At 41.6% G+C, this 17,994-nt stretch overlaps 2 protein-coding genes across 5 annotated transcripts in view; one reads left to right on the forward strand and one right to left on the reverse strand.

Moving 5' to 3' along the window:
* The window catches only part of LOC144034703 (F-box only protein 15-like), a 37,590-nt gene that overhangs the window by 17,634 nt on the left and 1,962 nt on the right, over window positions 1–17,994 (reverse strand). For 2 of the 4 annotated variants that reach the window (XM_077543658.1, XM_077543656.1), the window contains exons 3-10: window positions 4,991–5,131; window positions 4,805–4,891; window positions 4,057–4,161; window positions 3,747–3,980; window positions 3,151–3,442; window positions 1,887–1,969; window positions 1,449–1,567; window positions 1,263–1,381 (exon numbers count right to left, since the gene is read on the reverse strand). In XM_077543658.1, the coding sequence (XP_077399784.1) occupies window positions 1,263–1,381; window positions 1,449–1,567; window positions 1,887–1,969; window positions 3,151–3,442; window positions 3,747–3,980; window positions 4,057–4,161; window positions 4,805–4,891; window positions 4,991–5,094 (1,143 nt within the window). In that variant the 5' untranslated portion in view covers window positions 5,095–5,131. Of the gene's footprint in view, window positions 1–184; window positions 327–1,262; window positions 1,382–1,448; window positions 1,568–1,886; window positions 1,970–3,150; window positions 3,443–3,746; window positions 3,981–4,056; window positions 4,162–4,804; window positions 4,892–4,990; window positions 5,132–17,994 lie in introns of all 4 variants that reach the window. The other 2 variants (XM_077543659.1, XM_077543657.1) reach the window with 2 other exon arrangements.
* dyrk2 (dual-specificity tyrosine-(Y)-phosphorylation regulated kinase 2) lies at window positions 5,815–16,567 on the forward strand. Its single transcript, XM_077544827.1, has 7 exons — window positions 5,815–5,941; window positions 8,717–8,820; window positions 9,437–9,749; window positions 9,829–9,992; window positions 10,399–10,788; window positions 11,369–11,459; window positions 11,558–16,567. Exons 1-7 carry the CDS (start codon window positions 5,902–5,904, stop codon window positions 12,178–12,180), a joined length of 1,725 nt encoding a protein of 574 aa, XP_077400953.1. The 5' UTR covers window positions 5,815–5,901; the 3' UTR covers window positions 12,181–16,567.

Here is a 17,994-nt window from a genome sequence, read left to right on the forward strand (position 1 = left end):
CATTGTTTTGGAGATTTCATTTTAGTTAGTTTTTATTTAGTTTTGTTTTTTAAATGTAGTTAGATTTAATTAGTTTTCAGCTTTTATTATTTTTAGTTATTTAAAAAAAAATGCTTAGTTTTAGTTTGTGCGCAATATTTAATAAACACCATGGTAAAATGAAAAAAAGTAACACATTTCTTACCTAGCGTTGCATTTCGGCTGAGTTAAATGAAAAAGAAGGTGAGCCGAGCCTTTGGAGCCAAAAGTCAAGCACGCAAAATTGTCGCCTAGGAGTGATGTCATCTGAAGGTGCTTTTCTATTGGCTGCTGCTAGATGACGTCTTCTGTGTGAAACACTTTCAAACATCCTTATTCCAGTTAATACCGAAATAAATATACTTAAGATCACATTTAAAATCATCCCCGAAGGCTCATGCATTAAATTAAATACCAAAGACTAAAATGAAGAACATTTTTTGCTATAATTAATTTGTTATTTTTGTAAAAATAAAATTTAGTTTGTTAGTTTTTTTGTTTGTTTTTTACATTTTGGTTTTTATTGTATTTTGTTAACTAAATTGTTTTTTGAGTTTTTGTTTTTTTTTGTTAATTTCCGTTAACTAAAATAACCTTGGCCGACAGTGGTGCCTTAAGATATGAGTTGAAGGCACTCCCTGACCACACTCATAACCCAAAACATTCACATTTCAAATCATTTTTCCCCCTTGAAATGAACTCAAATGTTATTTATTCGCTCCAGCAGAGAAAAAATAGCACTCGAGTATTGTACTTTTTAAAAACAATCATTAAAAAAATTAAGTAACACGTAAAGAATTCAACAATTTGTGAATTATGACTTCATGCTGTAATTCACATCAATGTGTTGCTCCTTCTGATGTGCCCACCTCGGCCACCAGGAGGCACTAGAATGCAGACAAACTATAAGTGACTCAGTAAGATGCTGTCATATTCCTTGTTTTTCTCAGAGGATAAAGAATGTGTGAACATTTCTGCCTTCAATGGACTGGCTGTTTGAGATTCTCCCAAAATTCCCCGTTGGCAAACAAAGCCCCTGGTTGAGGAGCATAAAACTGGACTTTCTTTGTCAGTCAGGAAGTTTGACAGAATTAAAAGGTCTTGAAGACATTTAAGCCCAATACCATTACGACAAGATTAAGATTTTAAAATATCATCTTTTAAGTCAAGATTTTGGGACCAGTGCGATGTGGTCAAGTTTCCGTTGCAATCTTCCTAATTCTGGAACACATGAAGCTCATTACCTCCAAGCAACCTTCCAGCGCGTTGCTCTTCCATACGAGACGAATGTCGCCAGGCACCTTGCGGTAATATGACAAATCGCCTCTGTTGATGGGCCGAAGTTCCAGCATGTCGCCCTGACCTGCGAGGCACCACAAGCCATCAGCGAACAGCGGAAGGAAGCGGCTTGTAAAAGCAAAATCTAGCACCTGGCATGCAACTGACAGGATGGAAGCACGCCGACATGATGTCGGTGAATGCGTCATGCAGGCCCAAATGCAGCGTGTACGTGTGCGCCCGCGAGCGCTCCTCGGGCTCCCAATACAGACTGTTGGGGACACCGCATCGTTACCACAAGAAATCGGGTGAGCATTGCGACGTCACAGTATTACACTTGATCAGTAAGAACAACATCTCAGAAGGTCAAAAGGTTTTTTCCACACGTTATTGTGGTTTTTATTCTCCTCACTTTTTTGCCGAGAAACAACTCCCACATAATAATTCCGATTTACACCCAAAGCCCAACGCAGCAGAACGGGGCACGGCAGGCCCACCAGGCACCCTGCCGGCCCAGCTCCCCCCCAGTTTGCCGGCAGTGTAAAAACAGGTTAGTAAGTGAGAGTTTTTCCATTGTTGGGCCCACATACCTGATGGGAGATCCCAGCAGGCACCTTTCCAGCAGCTTGTCCAAGTGCAGGCTGACCATGATGAAGGCCACACTTTTATTACTCTGCGCGCACACGCACACACACAATTATTGGTTGGCAACGCCATACTTGTCTGCCAACAAAGGTCAAGTCAGCACCAAGTGGGAATGCTTTAAATTTGTGTTAAAAACAATGTTTTTGTTTTTTTTTACATACCTATGATTGAGGTCCTTTAAAGCACTTCTAAAATAAATGTTCACAAAAAATTTCTTGCAGCATAAGTACTTTAGGTAATTTTAGTAAGCTAATGATTATTTATTTGTCTTCAAGTCTTGTTTATATGCTTTTCATATGTATTTTTAATTACGAGTTCCCTTGTGTATAAGCTGCCTTGCCTTATCGACATCATAAGCGACATAAAGCCGGCGTGCGCAAACTTTTGTACTTAAAAGCCCACATTTGATTTTGAAAACAGACAGATGAGCCGCTTCATTTGTTGATGAAGTTAAAAAAAAGAAAAAAGAAAGGCCAACAAATTCTTAATGTTAATATGTCATATAAAAACATTTCTAATGTTATCATTTACAATTAATGTGGTAATTGAACAATTTTGGCAATAATAATAATAATAATAATGAAATGAAGTATATTTAAAAGGATTATTTTAACTCATTCACTCCCAGCAGCCATTTTCACTGAAGCAACCCCCTTCGCTCCTGGCTGTTTTACTGGATTTTGACTGATTTTACAAGGCCCACAGAATATTCATGGAAAAAAAACATGGAACCTACCAAAAGAAAGATTAAAATATTTTCTTTCATCAGGAAAAAAATGTATATTTGTATCTCTTTCCGTTTTGCAGCAAATAGCATTAGAATATAGCTAAGTTTCATCATTATTCACAAACCTACTGAAAACAGTGGGAAAAAGATCTTGTTGCAACCTAGCTGTTTGATCTCTTATACTTTGCTTCCACATGCTGGCCGTTTTTTTTTAAATAACTACCATTGCTTTAAGCAACGTCTTCAGGCCAGAGGCTGCATTAAAGCCTTCTGTATGTGCTAGCATAAAAAAAAAAAACACATAAAAAACGTATAAATACATTTTTGGGACCACGGCAATATTTAAAATAGAACGTTTTTCTACGTTTTTGGGAGCAAATTAGTTAATAATAAAATCCCTCACTCTTATTTTTAGAATTATATTTCACTGATCATTTAACAAAAATAAAGTACAATTTAATCCTTGAACAAAGGCCACTCACCCTCCAGAAGCCAACAACGAAAGCAGGCGGGTAAAAGACAACCTGGACCCGCCTGTCTTTCCCCAGGAAGCGAGCAGGTGCCTGCTCCGTCCGGCAAACCAGCGTGTACCAGACCGTACCCTTACGCAAGGTACACAGCCGGATGTTGCGGACATGAGGGTGTTCCACCAAGTGGGTCCCGCTCCAGTACATCACGACAGATGTCTTGAAGACGGACACACCTCTCAGCTCCGGGATGATCTCTCGCCCGCAGCTGTCCTGCAGCGTCAATTCCCACCACACGTTTATGTTCCTGAAAAAAGAGACAGGGAGATTCATACTTTTTTTTTTTTTTTTTAACAAAAACAAAAGAAAAAAAATTTCTGGAAAATATACTTGTTTGGAAATACAGAACTTTTTGGAGGAAATACACAAGTTTTTGGAATGATGATTAAAAAAATAAATAAATACTGTTTCCCCAAAAATGTCTCAAAATATGACTTATTGCTTTGGCCCCAGCACAAAAACAGCAAATTGGGGGGAAAAAATTGTGTTACTCCGCATATAGTGAGGTTTGAGAGTGCATGAAGCAAAACACTTATTTTGATGTGATGTACCTGAAGATATGCCCCATGCGCTGCGGCAGACCAGTTAAGGGGTCAAAGTCTCGGGTTTCCCTCTTCCACTTGCAGAACTCCTGCCCGCCCATCTTCCACAGGTACTTCTTCTTCCAGCCAACAGGCGGGCACTCCTGAGCGTCCGCTGCCGCGCTCGCCTCGCTGTAGTTGGACGGCCTGAACCTCAACTCTTCCCACCATAAGTCGGCCATATAAAGTTTGTGCCACGTGAGGCTACAAGGAGAAACGGCCCAAACGTCACGGAGGAGCTCCAGTGTCACCATCCCCACCGAGAATGTTTGTAGTCTACTTGTCGTTGGCGAGGTGGCGGAAGTGTTTGTTAACGTGACTGAGGCTCAGCAGCGAGGCGGCGTCCAGGTGAGACAGGATCTTCAGCAGGATCTCGGGCGGCAGCCTCAACAAAAACAAAACAAAAAAACACACAAATTGTGGCTGCTCCTACCTTTGGTATACAGTTTGTAATGTGCTTTACCTTCACCAAAATGATCCTATGTCACTTCAGAAACGTATGAGTCATTTACAATAACACATCGGTTTGATTTGAAATTGATTTAATTTGATAGAGTAAATGAACTCATTCACAATCACTGCCGTTGACAAGTATGCTTGTCAAATACATTCTTTTCAATGGGGCCATATGGGGGAGAATCTGATTATGCTCCACGGTAAATGTCAAACTTGGAAACAACTTTAATGATGCACAACCACCAGTAGATGACATCGTAGCCCCATTTTGTAGGAAATGAACAGTTTTGTTAGTCCATGATGGGAGTAATGGCTGCATTTTGTACAACCTACATTTTTCTACTATCGCTTATTAAAGAAAGCGAAAATACGGTTTATATATAATTTATTGAACATATCATGTGGGAATTGAAATTTTTTTAAATTTTCTAAAATGGCTGGCAGTGAATGAGTTAAACTTGTAAATCATGTTGTGCTTTGACATGTGCTGCACATGTGACTTTACTAAAGCAAAAATTGTAAAGAAGCGTTTTTAAAGTCCTGATTAGCCTGGTAGCATCTTACTAACTTACCTTTCCAGAAGAATCGTCACAGATGGCTTCAAACAATCCGGCATGCGTAAAAATTCCCTGGTGTCATTTCTTCTCGGTTCTAGGTGTCTGCCCAAAAAATAAACCAATAACCCAAGCAGAATCAATGAGAGATCAAGGTGAGCTAAAATAAATTAAGATAAGGTAAGTTACGAACAAAAAGTTCACCTGCTATTAGCTCCACGATATGTTTGCTTTCTTGGGCGACCCCTGAGGGTCCGGTAGTCCGGAATAGGCCTCGGGGCGACCGTCTCCCTCTGTTCGCCCTCCATCAAGCTCGGAGACTCTCACGTGCAGTCGCCATGATAGCATGTCATGAAGCATATATATATATATATATATATATATATATATATATATACACATACACACACACAGATAGATAGATAGAATTGCCTAGTATCTGGCAATCCAATTCGTATCATGATTAATTAATTAATCCCGATACGAATCTATAAATTGATTATTGCAATTTTTTTTTTAACTCAAATGTAGAAAATACTAATCAATAAACTTGTAAAATTCTAATTAGTAAACTTGTACATGTACACTGTAAGATTTGTATGAAAATGTATTTATTTATCTGAAAATTCTGGCTTATAACTGAGCCACTGCAATTAACAAACAGGTTGCAGTCTGTTTCATGTTTGAACAGCACTGAAATAAAATATTAAGGCTCAATGTTCCATTAATATAACATTCTTCCATGCTTAATGTGTAAATCCTAACCCTAAGTAAGACGTTTTGTTGAATATTCCCATAAAAAATTGATGTTTAAAAATCGATGCGGCCGCATATCGAATCGATTCGAGAATTGCGCGCTGTAATATCCCGATATATTGCCGAATCGATTTTTTATTACACTCCTAATATATATACATACATATACACACGTGTACGCGCAAAGAGGGTAAAAGAGGACAAGTGGACTAACTCCACTTGCACTGAAGGACTACGACTTTTGGAGATTAGCGCCAGAGGAGGAAGAAGAGGGAGAGAAGGAGGAAGCGAAAGAGGAGGAGGCGTCCTGAGGGTGCGTGTGTGCGCGTGTGCGCGACCAGAGGAGAGCAGCGGCCGCCATGTTAACCAAGAAGCCCGGAGCCTCGGTCCTCTCGACGGGTGAGCACAGCCCACTGTAGCTGAGAGGCACGCCGCCGATGCAGGCGGCCCGGGTCGGGGGTTGGGGGCTTTGTTCAGGCGCATATCAAAAATGAAAATAAATAAATAAATAATAAAAATAAGGGAGAAAGAGAAAAGACTGCCCGCGAGATGCTAGCTAGGTAGCATGCTAAGTGTTAAAAATAGTCTCTTGTGGGCTGTTAGCATTAGCGGCTATCTAAACAGTCGCTTTTGCAGCACTGACACTCGATTGAATGCAATTTATTTGCTTTTTTACGCGCTGCTCGACACAAACGCGACTCTTGTGTGACATCATGACTACTTTATGTGGAGCTTTTTGTTGGGGTGGAATAAAGCAGCAGTTCAATCCAGCTAGCTGCTTGCTAATGCCCGTCCATAAACTGTAATGCACTAACTGTGTAATAATAATAAATAATGATAAACTTGTGAAGCTGTCGAACGACAAGAAGCCACCGAGGCTAAGAATGCTAACCATCCAGTAAGCATGCTAAGTGGTAAAAATAGTCTGTTAGCATTAGCAGCTATCTGAATGAGCACTGGCAGTTGATTAAATGCAATTTATCGACTCTTTCCGTGACTTTCGTGTGACATTAGTACTTTCTTTTGAGCTTTTCAAAGGAAATAAAGCAGTAGTTCACTGCTGCTAGCTGCTTGCTAATGCTGATGTTTTTGGCTGTTGTGTATTTACTATGTAATAGTTGTCAAGCGTACCTAATAAGATGGTAACTGTTGATTTATTAACATGTATTTTGTTTTTAGTTGGTGCTCTAGACACTAGTGTGACAGAAGTAATATTTTTGTTTTGAGCATTTTTGGAGGAAATAAAGCAGTTCACGCGGGCTAGCTGATTACTAATTAAATGTTTTCTTGTCACCTGGATTGAAATAGTTTACTCTCCTAGTGAAATTGAGTCTACCCTCGGTCTTGTAGCACCCAAATACCCTATATAAGACCCAATTAAGCTGGAAGCAGTCCATTTTAAAACATTTTTTCCCTTTTCATATTGCTGCTCAAGACGCTCACGCAACGCAAGTGTGTTCACTTATTCATTCATTCTCCCATTCGCTGATCCTTTCAGTGACGGGCAGAAAATGAACAAAGAAAAAGAAAAATGATGCTTATTACATGTTTTTGTCTGTACTATAACATCCACCCACCAGAAAATCGGCAAAAATGTTGATCCCTATTTTCCAAAGTAAGAAGTTACCAATGTCTGCAAAAGGCTTTCTATTGAAAGATAATGTTTTTGCTTTAATGGAGGACTACAGAAATTGCAGAATATTTACTGTCGACAGGCTGACATTACGAGGATTTGGACAATTTCAAGTTAAAAAAGGTCTCTGAACAATTATTGTATTATTAAAATAGTTGTGCATCAATTTAAGAATACCATTAGTTGTTAAATTATTGATTCATATTTTGCACCTGTAGTAACAAATTAATTAAAAAAATTAAATGCTGGACAACGTAAGATCAATCCATTAACAAAATTCTGACCCCCAAAAAGAACGATTTATCAATTACATCAATTAATCATTAATTAGTTATGCTGGTGAAAGGAAGTCTGCCACAGAGCGATTTTTTTGTTTGTGCAAAATAATTTTGTAAGGCTCGTTTCATTGCAGGAAGTTACTCGGGATAAAGACGCTACTTGGTTAGCAGTCATCACCCTCTGGGTTTATTTTGTCTCGTCATGGGACAGCTGCTGAAACGCTTGTTCTTGTGTTCTTGAAAGCGTTGTGGCTGAGATTTGTGTACTTCAGTCATCGTACTTTTTGTGGACTCTTGGAGGAGGCTTGGGGCTCTGCCGATGAGGAAAGTGGATATTTTGTGCCCGTCTTACTTTCGACTTACGTCTCAGCTGTGTGCGCGTACATTTTCCCACTCCTCCTGTCCGGCAGCATGCCGATCGTGCTCGCCGCCTCTCTGGCATTTCCAGCGTGGCGGTGTCGGGTTCACGAATGCATCGCACTTGCTCTTGCACTTGCATTTAGCCCTCCCCATAAGAGCAGACTGATGATTATTGTGGTTGTTGTTTTTTTAACCCAAAATAAGACATTTACAAACATCTGCTTTTATTTTGAAATAGAACGATCAACATTTTTGCGGATTCTATGGACTAAACAGGTAACTGAATCATAATCAACTTATGTTTATGCATCTGTACTGCTAATTTCAAATAATGTTTTGCTTTAAATCAGGATAAAGAAATTAAAATTATTCATCGATTAATTGAAAAACGTAAACAGATAAACTGATTATTAAAATAATAATTACCAGTAGTTGCAGTGCATACACTAAACATGACTGAACAGAGGAGCTTGTTTCCTTAACGTATGATTACCGTTTTGTTTTTTAGTTGTGTTGGGGGTGACGCACATACTCAATTATTGACGATTGATTGCGTGAGTGGCAAGACAGGAAGGTAGCTTGTTGCCCTCATTAGCGGGATTACACGCCGCCTTCCGATTAACACCGCACACACCATCTGTCGCCTTCTTACTCAGACACACACAGGCCGTGCATCGAATGGTTCTAACTTCTGTCAACCAATCAGAGGCTGGTCTACTGATTGACAACGGCTAGCATGCTTAACTATTTTAAATTCTATACATTTTAACGGTATTTTTCTTTTAAAGGCAAATGTGGCCCCTTGACCACAAAGGTTTGCACACCCCTGTGCCAACTGTAGCTGACTGGACCCATGCATTTGTGAATTCACACTTTTGGGCGCTTTTGTTTTTTTCCTGGCAGGCAAAGCGGGCGAGCCGGTCTTCTCTCCCGGCCACGGTGGCTCCCTGGCGACGTCGCCAATCACGTTGCCGCCTCTGCGCAACAGCAACCTCAACCCGCTGACGGTACGTTTGCAAACATTGCTCCGATTAGCGTGTTAGCCTGGGAGGAGCGACCGCAGGGTTTAAGCACGCGCACGCGCATGGAGAAGTGTTTAAAGCGCACGCTGTTATCTAAGAGGGCCCAGGTGTGCAGTCACCATGGCGACGAGGAAGTGACTCACAGACACACAATCAACACGGCGGACGTGCGTTTGTGTACACGTGAGGCGGCTTTCCGTGATCTCGATTGCCACTCAAAACATCCGCATCTCAAATCGTCTTTGCTCATTGGCATGAATGGAAATTCCATAAATTTGTTCCAGTCCTCTGAATGAATCCAATTTTGTCACACTGCATCTAATGAACGTCCGTCGTGCGGCTCTTTCTGGTGGGCCCGCCTTTTCTTCTTCACTGCGGATAAAAAATATATCACTAAGTAGAGCTGTGCGATATAATGGTATATAATCGTGGATCATTAGATTTCACTCACTACTACTTTATCAAGTAAGTTTGTTTCTTTACATGATAAAAATAATGTTTTTTGGGAGAGCTGGAACAAATTCTTGCTATTTGAATGGATTTCAGCGTGTGAATTGGTAAAGCAAGGTACCGCATTCATATTCAAAGTGTTTCCCTTCAGGGTGGCGCTAAAGCGGCCATGTCGGAGGGCGTGCACATCACGCAGCTGTTCGACGACAGCGGCGTCAAGCGTCCGCAAGCAAACGGCCCGCAGCCCAACGGCCTGGCGCCGCTCACCCCCTCCCGGCCGGAGCGCCACGCCGCCACCGCTGCTGGCCCGGACCCGACCCACCATGGGCGCCCCGGTGCCACCTCGCATAAGTCGACCGACAGCAAAGCCAAGGCGACCGTCTCCACGCCGGAGCAGTCTATGAAGCAGTTCATGTCCAAGATGTCGTCCTTCGAACACCACGAGGTCTTCACCTACCCTGAGGGTGAGCCGCCGCCGCCACCATGCGATCCTCCGACGTGTGGAGGCCGCCGTCTTTCAACCTTGTTGTATTTTCTGCCTAGTTTATTTTGTGGGTCCCAATGCTAAGAAAAGGGCGGGGGTCCTGGGGGGCGCCAACAACTGCGGCTACGATGACGAGCAGGGTTCCTACATCCAAGTCCCGCATGACCAGATCGCCTTTCGGTACGAAGTCCTCAAGGTGATCGGCAAGGGCAGTTTCGGACAGGTACGAGCACACTGCGACACTTAAGCCACAACTTTATCCAAATATCAAGTTCAAAGGGACGGAAATTGAAACGTATTTATTTTAGTTGCAGTCCTAATTGCTAAGATGTCACGCTATGATGCAACATCATGTTTAGTAGTAATGCTACAATGCCACGTGGATATCCCGCTACAAAACCATGCTAAGACTACATCATGCGATGTAACACACTCGCACTATGGCAGCACACTATGACGCTACGCTAGAGTCACATGCTGCGATGTCAATCTACAACATCACATGATGAAGCCGAGCTCCAACGTCCAGCTACGGCGCCATGCTATGACACCACACTGCGCCAGCACACTTTGACTACACATTATGCCGTCAAGATATGCACGACTAACCCCAAGTCGACGCACCGCAGGTGGTGAAGGCATTCGACCACAAGATGCAGACGCACGTGGCGTTGAAGATGGTGCGCAATGAGAAGCGCTTCCACCGTCAGGCGGCCGAGGAGATCCGCATCCTGGAGCACCTCAGGAAGCAGGACAAGGACTCCAGCATGAACGTCATCCATATGCTGGAGAACTTCACCTTCCGCAACCACATCTGCATGACCTTCGAGCTGCTCAGCATGAACCTGTACGAGCTGATCAAGAAGAACAAGTTCCAAGGCTTCAGTCTGCCCCTGGTGCGAAAGTTCGCGCATTCCATCTTGCAGTGTCTCGAAGCGCTGCACAAGAACCGCATCATCCACTGCGACCTCAAGCCCGAGAATATCCTGCTCAAGCAACAGGGACGCAGTGGAATTAAGGTGAACGGCGGCACCAGCCACACTTTAGATTATGTTCAGTACAACTTTGTAAGGTTCCCCACTCCAGCAGTACTGTAGTTGTTGACATTATTGTTGCTGAAGGTGTGTTGTTTCTCATGTTCAAGAAGCAATTGTTTGAAGGGCTATAATTATCATATTGATATATCGTATCATTGATGTTAAAGTATTTTAGCCAGTCTATGGCTTATTACATTACATTTTAGAAATAAGATAGCAGACTTCTGCTAGAACATTTTGGAGCTTAAATAAACAAAGTTCAATTAGTTACGTGACAAGATTTGCCAGAAATGACCGTGTGCCAAAAGGCTCACTCTTGTTGGAAGGTCATTTTCAAACAACGCAGCAAGAATTTCGGAAATTGCATGATCGGTTCTGAAAAAATTGTTTTTTCAAATTAAGCGGTTTTACATTGCATTTTGCTCCTGAATCGCAGTGCTCATTCCGTGTATTCCGTGAGAACAGGTGCTAAATGAATACTGAACCAAAGTCGATGTCGTAGGGGCCTGTTATTAGCCGTCCACAAGAGGGCGCTCATAACAAGTGCTGATATGTTTTTTAGGTGATCGATTTTGGCTCCAGCTGTTACGAACATCAGAGAGTTTACACATACATCCAGTCCAGATTCTACCGGGCACCAGAAGTCATCCTAGGTAAGACGTCAAAATTAAAAGTAATGTGCCGTGACGACCTCGAAACTGGACAAAGCCGATAGATCGGTCGCTGACATGCTGCTGTCTGGCCGTTTCAGGTTCGAGGTACGGGATGCCCATTGACATGTGGTCCCTGGGCTGCATCTTGGCTGAGCTTCTGACGGGATGCCCGCTGCTGCCAGGCGAGGATGAAGGTGACCAGCTGGCCTGCATCATGGAGCTTCTGGGCATGCCCAACCAGAAGCTCCTAGACGCCTCCAAGCGGGCCAAGAACTTTGTGTCATCCAAAGGGTACCCGCGCTACTGCACCGTCACCACGCTGCCCGACGGCACCACGGCACTCAACGGCGGGCGCTCGCGGCGCGGGAAGCTGCGAGGTCCGCCGTGCAGCAAGGACTGGGGTGCGGCGCTGAAGGGCTGTGACGACGCGCTCTTCCTGGACTTCCTCAAACAGTGCCTGGAGTGGGACCCTGCCGTCAGGATGACGCCCAGCCAGGCGCTGCGCCATCCCTGGCTGAGGAGGCGACTCCCCAAACCGCCCACCGGCACCGCCGCGGACAAGACAACCTCGTCCAAACGCGCACCCCCTGCCGACAGCACCATCACCTCCATCTCCAAGATCTCCACCACCTCATCCAAAACCAGGACTAACCTGGCGCCCATCACGGATGCCAATGGGAACATCCAAACGCGGACAGTCCTGCCCAAACTGGTAAGCTGAAAGTGAGCGCACCCCTGCCCCAATGAGGAAGTGTTCACAAGCTCGCACATGCGTTGTTGCCGACAGCAGAGTCAGTTGACTTGAGGCTGGCTGGGGTGCGTTCAGGACATATGGGAAAACGCAGCTTCCTCAGTGGTGCGTTCAGGCTCCTCCATTGGAGTGACGCAGACAATCAACACATATGGTGCTGACAGAGGGAACAAGGCTGTTTTCATCTTTTAGCACATTATCAACAATTAGACACCAAAAAACGTGTTCTTTTTTTTAACCATCAGCTGTTTTTATCTGGAGGCACGGACGTATATATGATGCACTCACAATTGGCCCTTTGCAGCTGAAGCCAGTCGTTGGCCATCTTGTGTTGCCACCGTTACTTCCAACTTCTGGCTGAAAACCCTGTTATAGTGCATGTTTTAGTGTCATGAGAACAAACTTCACTGTTTGCATTGATCATGGAGCGTACGTTATCCCAGTATCGTGAATCGCGGATTACAGAGGTTAGGTTTACATTTTACAACCTTTTTTTTTTTTCCTGATAAGCTTTGTTTTAATTTCATTGTTCATTGATCATGGTTCTGACATGACACAGATGAATCTTTGAGTACGACTTGGAGAGATACCTTATAAGAAAAATTTATAATCGTATTTTTACCGATTTAATGTGCATGTAGTGCTTCTCCCAAACTTATTGGTGCAACCAAAAGCCACACATTGTGGAATTTTTGCTGTGAAGCCAGAAAATAATGTGAAAACACCACAGATAAATCAGTATAATCGAATGTGCTTGACAAGTGGCAACGTAAGATGGCCGCCAGCCACTTCTCTTCTCTAGGGCGAGTAGGCAACATTGTGAATTTGTGAGTTCATCTTATATACATCCGTGCCAGAAGGATGACGCTCACATAATTAGTCGTGCGCCTATGTAGCTATTGGCACACAAATTCACATCGGGAACTGTTAGCCACATTGAGCTACTAGCGGGCTAACCTAGCAAAGAAGTCTTATATCACATTCAATAACTTGACTCATGTGCTTTGTTTTCATTTAGCACCTCTATTAGCATCGTTCTGAAAGAGTCTTCTTGTTTGTGTGCAATTAGACTCATGAGACGCCACCATGCTGACTCTGATCAGAAGCTAATTCAGGACAGACGCTACGCACATAAAAAACATACAATGGCTTCATTTTGCTAATACTGCCAATTCAACTCCAGCTGTTTATGGTGCTGGGGGGGAGGGCTGGCGATGATGAAGATGAAGAGTCCGTGTCAACACAATGTGTTACACTTTGGGGGCGTCAGCCATTTTAAGCCATTTTCTATCCTCGTGTATGTGTGCGTGTGTGCGCGTGTCCAAGTGAAAAATCTCACAGCAAGTGAACGCCTCATGAAGACGCGCAGGTGGGATGTTATTTATGAATATTTATTATCAACATGTTTTTTTAACCAGGACACGCAGCAAATACTTGAATGTGTGTGTGTGTGTGTGTGTGTGTGTTCATGTTTTTTTGAAAGCGAAAACACAAGTGGCAGTGACTATGACGATGATGTTAGCACATGGGCGAGCCAACAAGAACAAACTACCTGCTTTGTAATTTATTTATTTTTTTAAATTTCTCCCCGAGCGAGACGACAAAACTTTTTGTGCCTTTTAAAGATCTTGACGCCAAGTCACATACGTTCAATAACCGTTGGAACTTTTCACAACAGGAAGTTGCCGTTGTGAGAGGCAGGGCTTGGCGCAGACTTGTAATCAGCCAGATGATGTCACTCGTCACAACGATAAACTCGGCAGGGCTAAGCTAACACTAGCCAATCTACCGCTAGCGTCAGAATGCTAGCCAATATGCTGCACTGACGTTTATATTTGTAATAGTGATGTTAGATCCACTGCTAACAATGAGTGTACTAAAAGCTGTTTTTGTTGAGCGCTCAAACTTGTTGCTAGCATTAGAGTTATTTGTTTTTACTGGGTCAAGCTAACACTTGCCAATTGCTAGTGTCTGAATGCTAACCACTGGGGTGCACTAATGCTCCAATGCTAATAGCACTAGTAGCGGGTTGTAACAATCTGTCAATGTAGCCGTTAGCATTAGCATAATTGTTTCGGTGGGGCTAATATAACAAGCCAAATAACTACTAGCATCCAGAATACTAGGTGCTTTGTTTTCTACTAGTGACGCTAATGGCACTCTTGCCAACTGCTAACAGAGCATGAAGAGAAGCAGGTTGTGATGAGCTAACTGTTAGCATTAACATTATTGTTTTTTGGACTTAAAACTCAGCTTGGTTGTGATGACCACTCAAGGCTGGTGGATTCAGGCAAAACGCAGTCCTTTACAAGGCTAACACAAGCTAGCTATCCAAAAAGATCAAGATAAAAAGTTAACATTAGCCAATCACCCGGTAGCATAAAAATGCTAGACATCACTGCAGAGCTCAAGTAGCAGGTTTTAAGAAGCATTTTGAGATAGCTGTTAGCATCAGCATTATTGTTTTATTGGTGCCAAGCTAATGCTGCATTCGAGGATGGTCGGATATATCCGAGTTGGTTTTTCAGTTTCAACCTGAAAGCGTTCAAGGCAAAAGGAAACAACCAAAATGGCGGATAGTGATGAATTGTTTTTTATTTTGGTCCTCAAAACTCATTTTGACCACAAGCAAACTTGTCTTCTCGCAATTTTGCTTCACGTATTGTTTTTATCTTATTTCATAAGCATTCAATACAATTCAGTAGTTCACCATATAATTTCATGCAGGGAAATGGCGGCATACCATTACGTACATTGTGTTACGTAAAGTTATTTTGAATATTTATGAATGAAGAAAGCTATATAGTTTTATACTCTGGTAAATTGTTTTACCACTCACGGTCTGTTTCCAAAGGGGTCGAGTGACGTCACTTTGTAGTCCGTCGGTGAAGTCGGCGTACTTTTTCCCCCCTCCGACTTCGCAAGTGGGATTTTTTAGTTTAAGTTCCCGTACACACGTCCTGGTTTGAAGTCGGAAAAGTCCGACTTGCAACCATCCTTCGAATGCAGCATAACACTGGCCAATCAACCCTAATGTCAACATTTGGTTGCTATTGATTTTATTTGTCAAACTGACAATCGGGAATATTTTTTATCAGTATTGTAAACATGATTATTAATCACAATTATTCATCATCTTAAGGAAAACAGATCTTTTGCACTACTTCAAAATGTATGGACAATTTTGAACACCCGGGGATTTCTGATATTTCCGCAATGCAACGCACCTTACATGGTGAAAACAAACAACGTATTGTATTGCTTTTGCCTGTGACTAGCATACAAACCTGGCAGATTGTTATAGTAGTCAAACAAACTTTCATCACATTTAGAAATTAGAATTTTAAATGAAAATCTCTTGACGATTAGGTTAATTTACCAAAAGTTTAGCAGCCCAAATTGTGATCACAAAAAAATATATTGTTCAGCACCAACACTGGTAGCGGGTTTTAATGAGCACTCAAGCTAGCTGTTAGCATTATTATTTTTGGTAGGGCTAATCAAACACTATCCAGTCAGTCGCAAGCATCCAAAATTGCTGCCGTTGCACTAATAGTGATTGTAGTATCGCTCGCACCCACTGTTAAAGGCTAACAACACTAGTAGCAGGTTTTTACAGGTGTTAGCAGTAGCAGTATTTGTGTAGTGAGGTGAACTAACACTAGCCAATCGACTGTTAGCATCCAAATTCCAGCCTCTGCACTATCACTGACGGGTTTTTTTCTATTAGCGTTTGCGACGCTAATGACACAAGCCCCTACTGCCTACAGAGCGCTAGTAGCATTAGTACTGATGCTAGCTGTTATCGTTTTCTGTACCTCAAAGTCAGCTCAGCTGTGATGACGACAATGTGACAAACACCCAGGGCATTTGGTTGATTCTACCAAAGTGCATTCCTTGGCTAGCGGCGAGCTAGCGGCGAGCTAGCGGCGAGCTAGCGGCGAGCTAGCGGCGAGCTAGCGGCTCGAAGAGACGACAGAGCAAGTAGACAAGAACAAATATAAGTCAAGTTTTGTTCAAGTCTGCAGTCATGCACGGCTAACCTCTTGTGAGCCTGGCAAATGCTACATGTTGACTGCAGCTAACCTGCTAGCTGATGACGCTAGCTTGTTTTGGACAGACGGCCGGACAGAGAGACGCTACTGTTAGCTGCGCTGTATTTTTGTAGCGTTTTTGATGTGTATGTATGATGTGCGGATAAATGAATGCTGCGGCCAGTTTTACAACGTACTGTATCCACTGTACACTACAGACACAACGCGTGCGCACACGCGCGCACACACACCTTTTCTAGTGAGCCTTTGTTACTTTTTATTGTGGTGGAATATAAATATTAATAAATCTCTTATTGACCACATTTGAGCATGTGTGCAATTAATGAATTAATGTTCGTCAAACAAATACTGTGGTGTTTAAGGAGCCTCTTGTTGCCTTGACAACGACTCACAGCCAATGACAACTGTGTTACCAGGCAGGAAACCATTAGATTTGTTGTCATGGTGACCAGCTAACAGACCTGTCACTTGCATTCATTTAGTTTTACATTTTACGAACCATTTATCCTCACTAGTTCTTTTCTCCCTCAAATGTGTTCATGTGTTTATTATTTTTATTTGTTTATGTTGTTTGTTTGTTTTTTTCTGTTTATGTTGGGTTTAAAAATAAAAAAATATTTTAAAATTGTAAAATAAACCAAGTTATCTTTATTTTATGAAATAATTGGTTTGTTTATCCTAATTTAATTCAAATGAAACCAGCAGTTAATTATTTACTTTTACATTTTTAACATGAATACAAAGACATTTGTGTTTTTTAAATATTTCATAAAAATAATTTGTACAAATCACTAAAAATACGTTTGTATGAAACATTGGTTGTATTTTTTTAGAGCTGTCAAACGATTCAAATTTTTAATCAGATTAATTGCATCTTAGAATTTTGATTAATCACGATTAATCGCTTAACAAAAAAAATGTCCTCGCCAAATTTGAAGAGCACCAGGTTATGTGTTAAATCTTTTGACATTTAATGTTATGAGGACGTCTTCAACATTTTTTTAACCAATGCACACACTCATACTCCTCTTTTTCTAATCAGTTAATTACTTGCATCATTTCAAATGGAAAAAAATGACCCCAAATAAAAACAAATATTCTAAATGTGACACGCGAACATTTATTAAATGCTTTACTTTAATACATGTAATTATGTTTATTGCTCAAACACAACCTGTGCTACCTTAAACGTACCCATCAACTGTCATGCTAAAGGATAATTTATGGTCAAAATTAATTCATGATTAATACGAAATAAAATGTTTTTTATTAATTAATCAGTTAACGCTTTAACTTTGACAGCACAATTTTTTATTTTATATAAAAATAATTTGTTTTTATGAAATATTGGTTGATTCATTCTAAGTTAATTATAAATAAAATGTAAAATATGCCTAATTATAGACTACAAAGACATGTACATACAATGTTTTATATATTTGATTACGTTTAAATAATTCTAAAATTATTAAACCATTTAAAAGAAGCATAAATTATAAATAATCAGCATGAATATTAATAATAAAATCAATTATTACAATAAACCTTTAAATGGAATAATCAAATAAATGGAATAATCAAAACTATGATGTAATAATTGTTAAGGCATGATGACGTCACATGACTCCTCTAAATAACAATTAAGCATGGGCTCGCACAAGCTGACGTGCTGCCTGCCTATGAGGGTCTCTGAGTTCGTCCCAGTGGAAAAGTCTACGTGTGTGTGGGT

The sequence above is a fragment of the Vanacampus margaritifer genome, chromosome 15, assembly GCF_051991255.1.
Source record: "Vanacampus margaritifer isolate UIUO_Vmar chromosome 15, RoL_Vmar_1.0, whole genome shotgun sequence".
Taxonomy (NCBI): Eukaryota; Metazoa; Chordata; class Actinopteri; order Syngnathiformes; family Syngnathidae; genus Vanacampus; species Vanacampus margaritifer.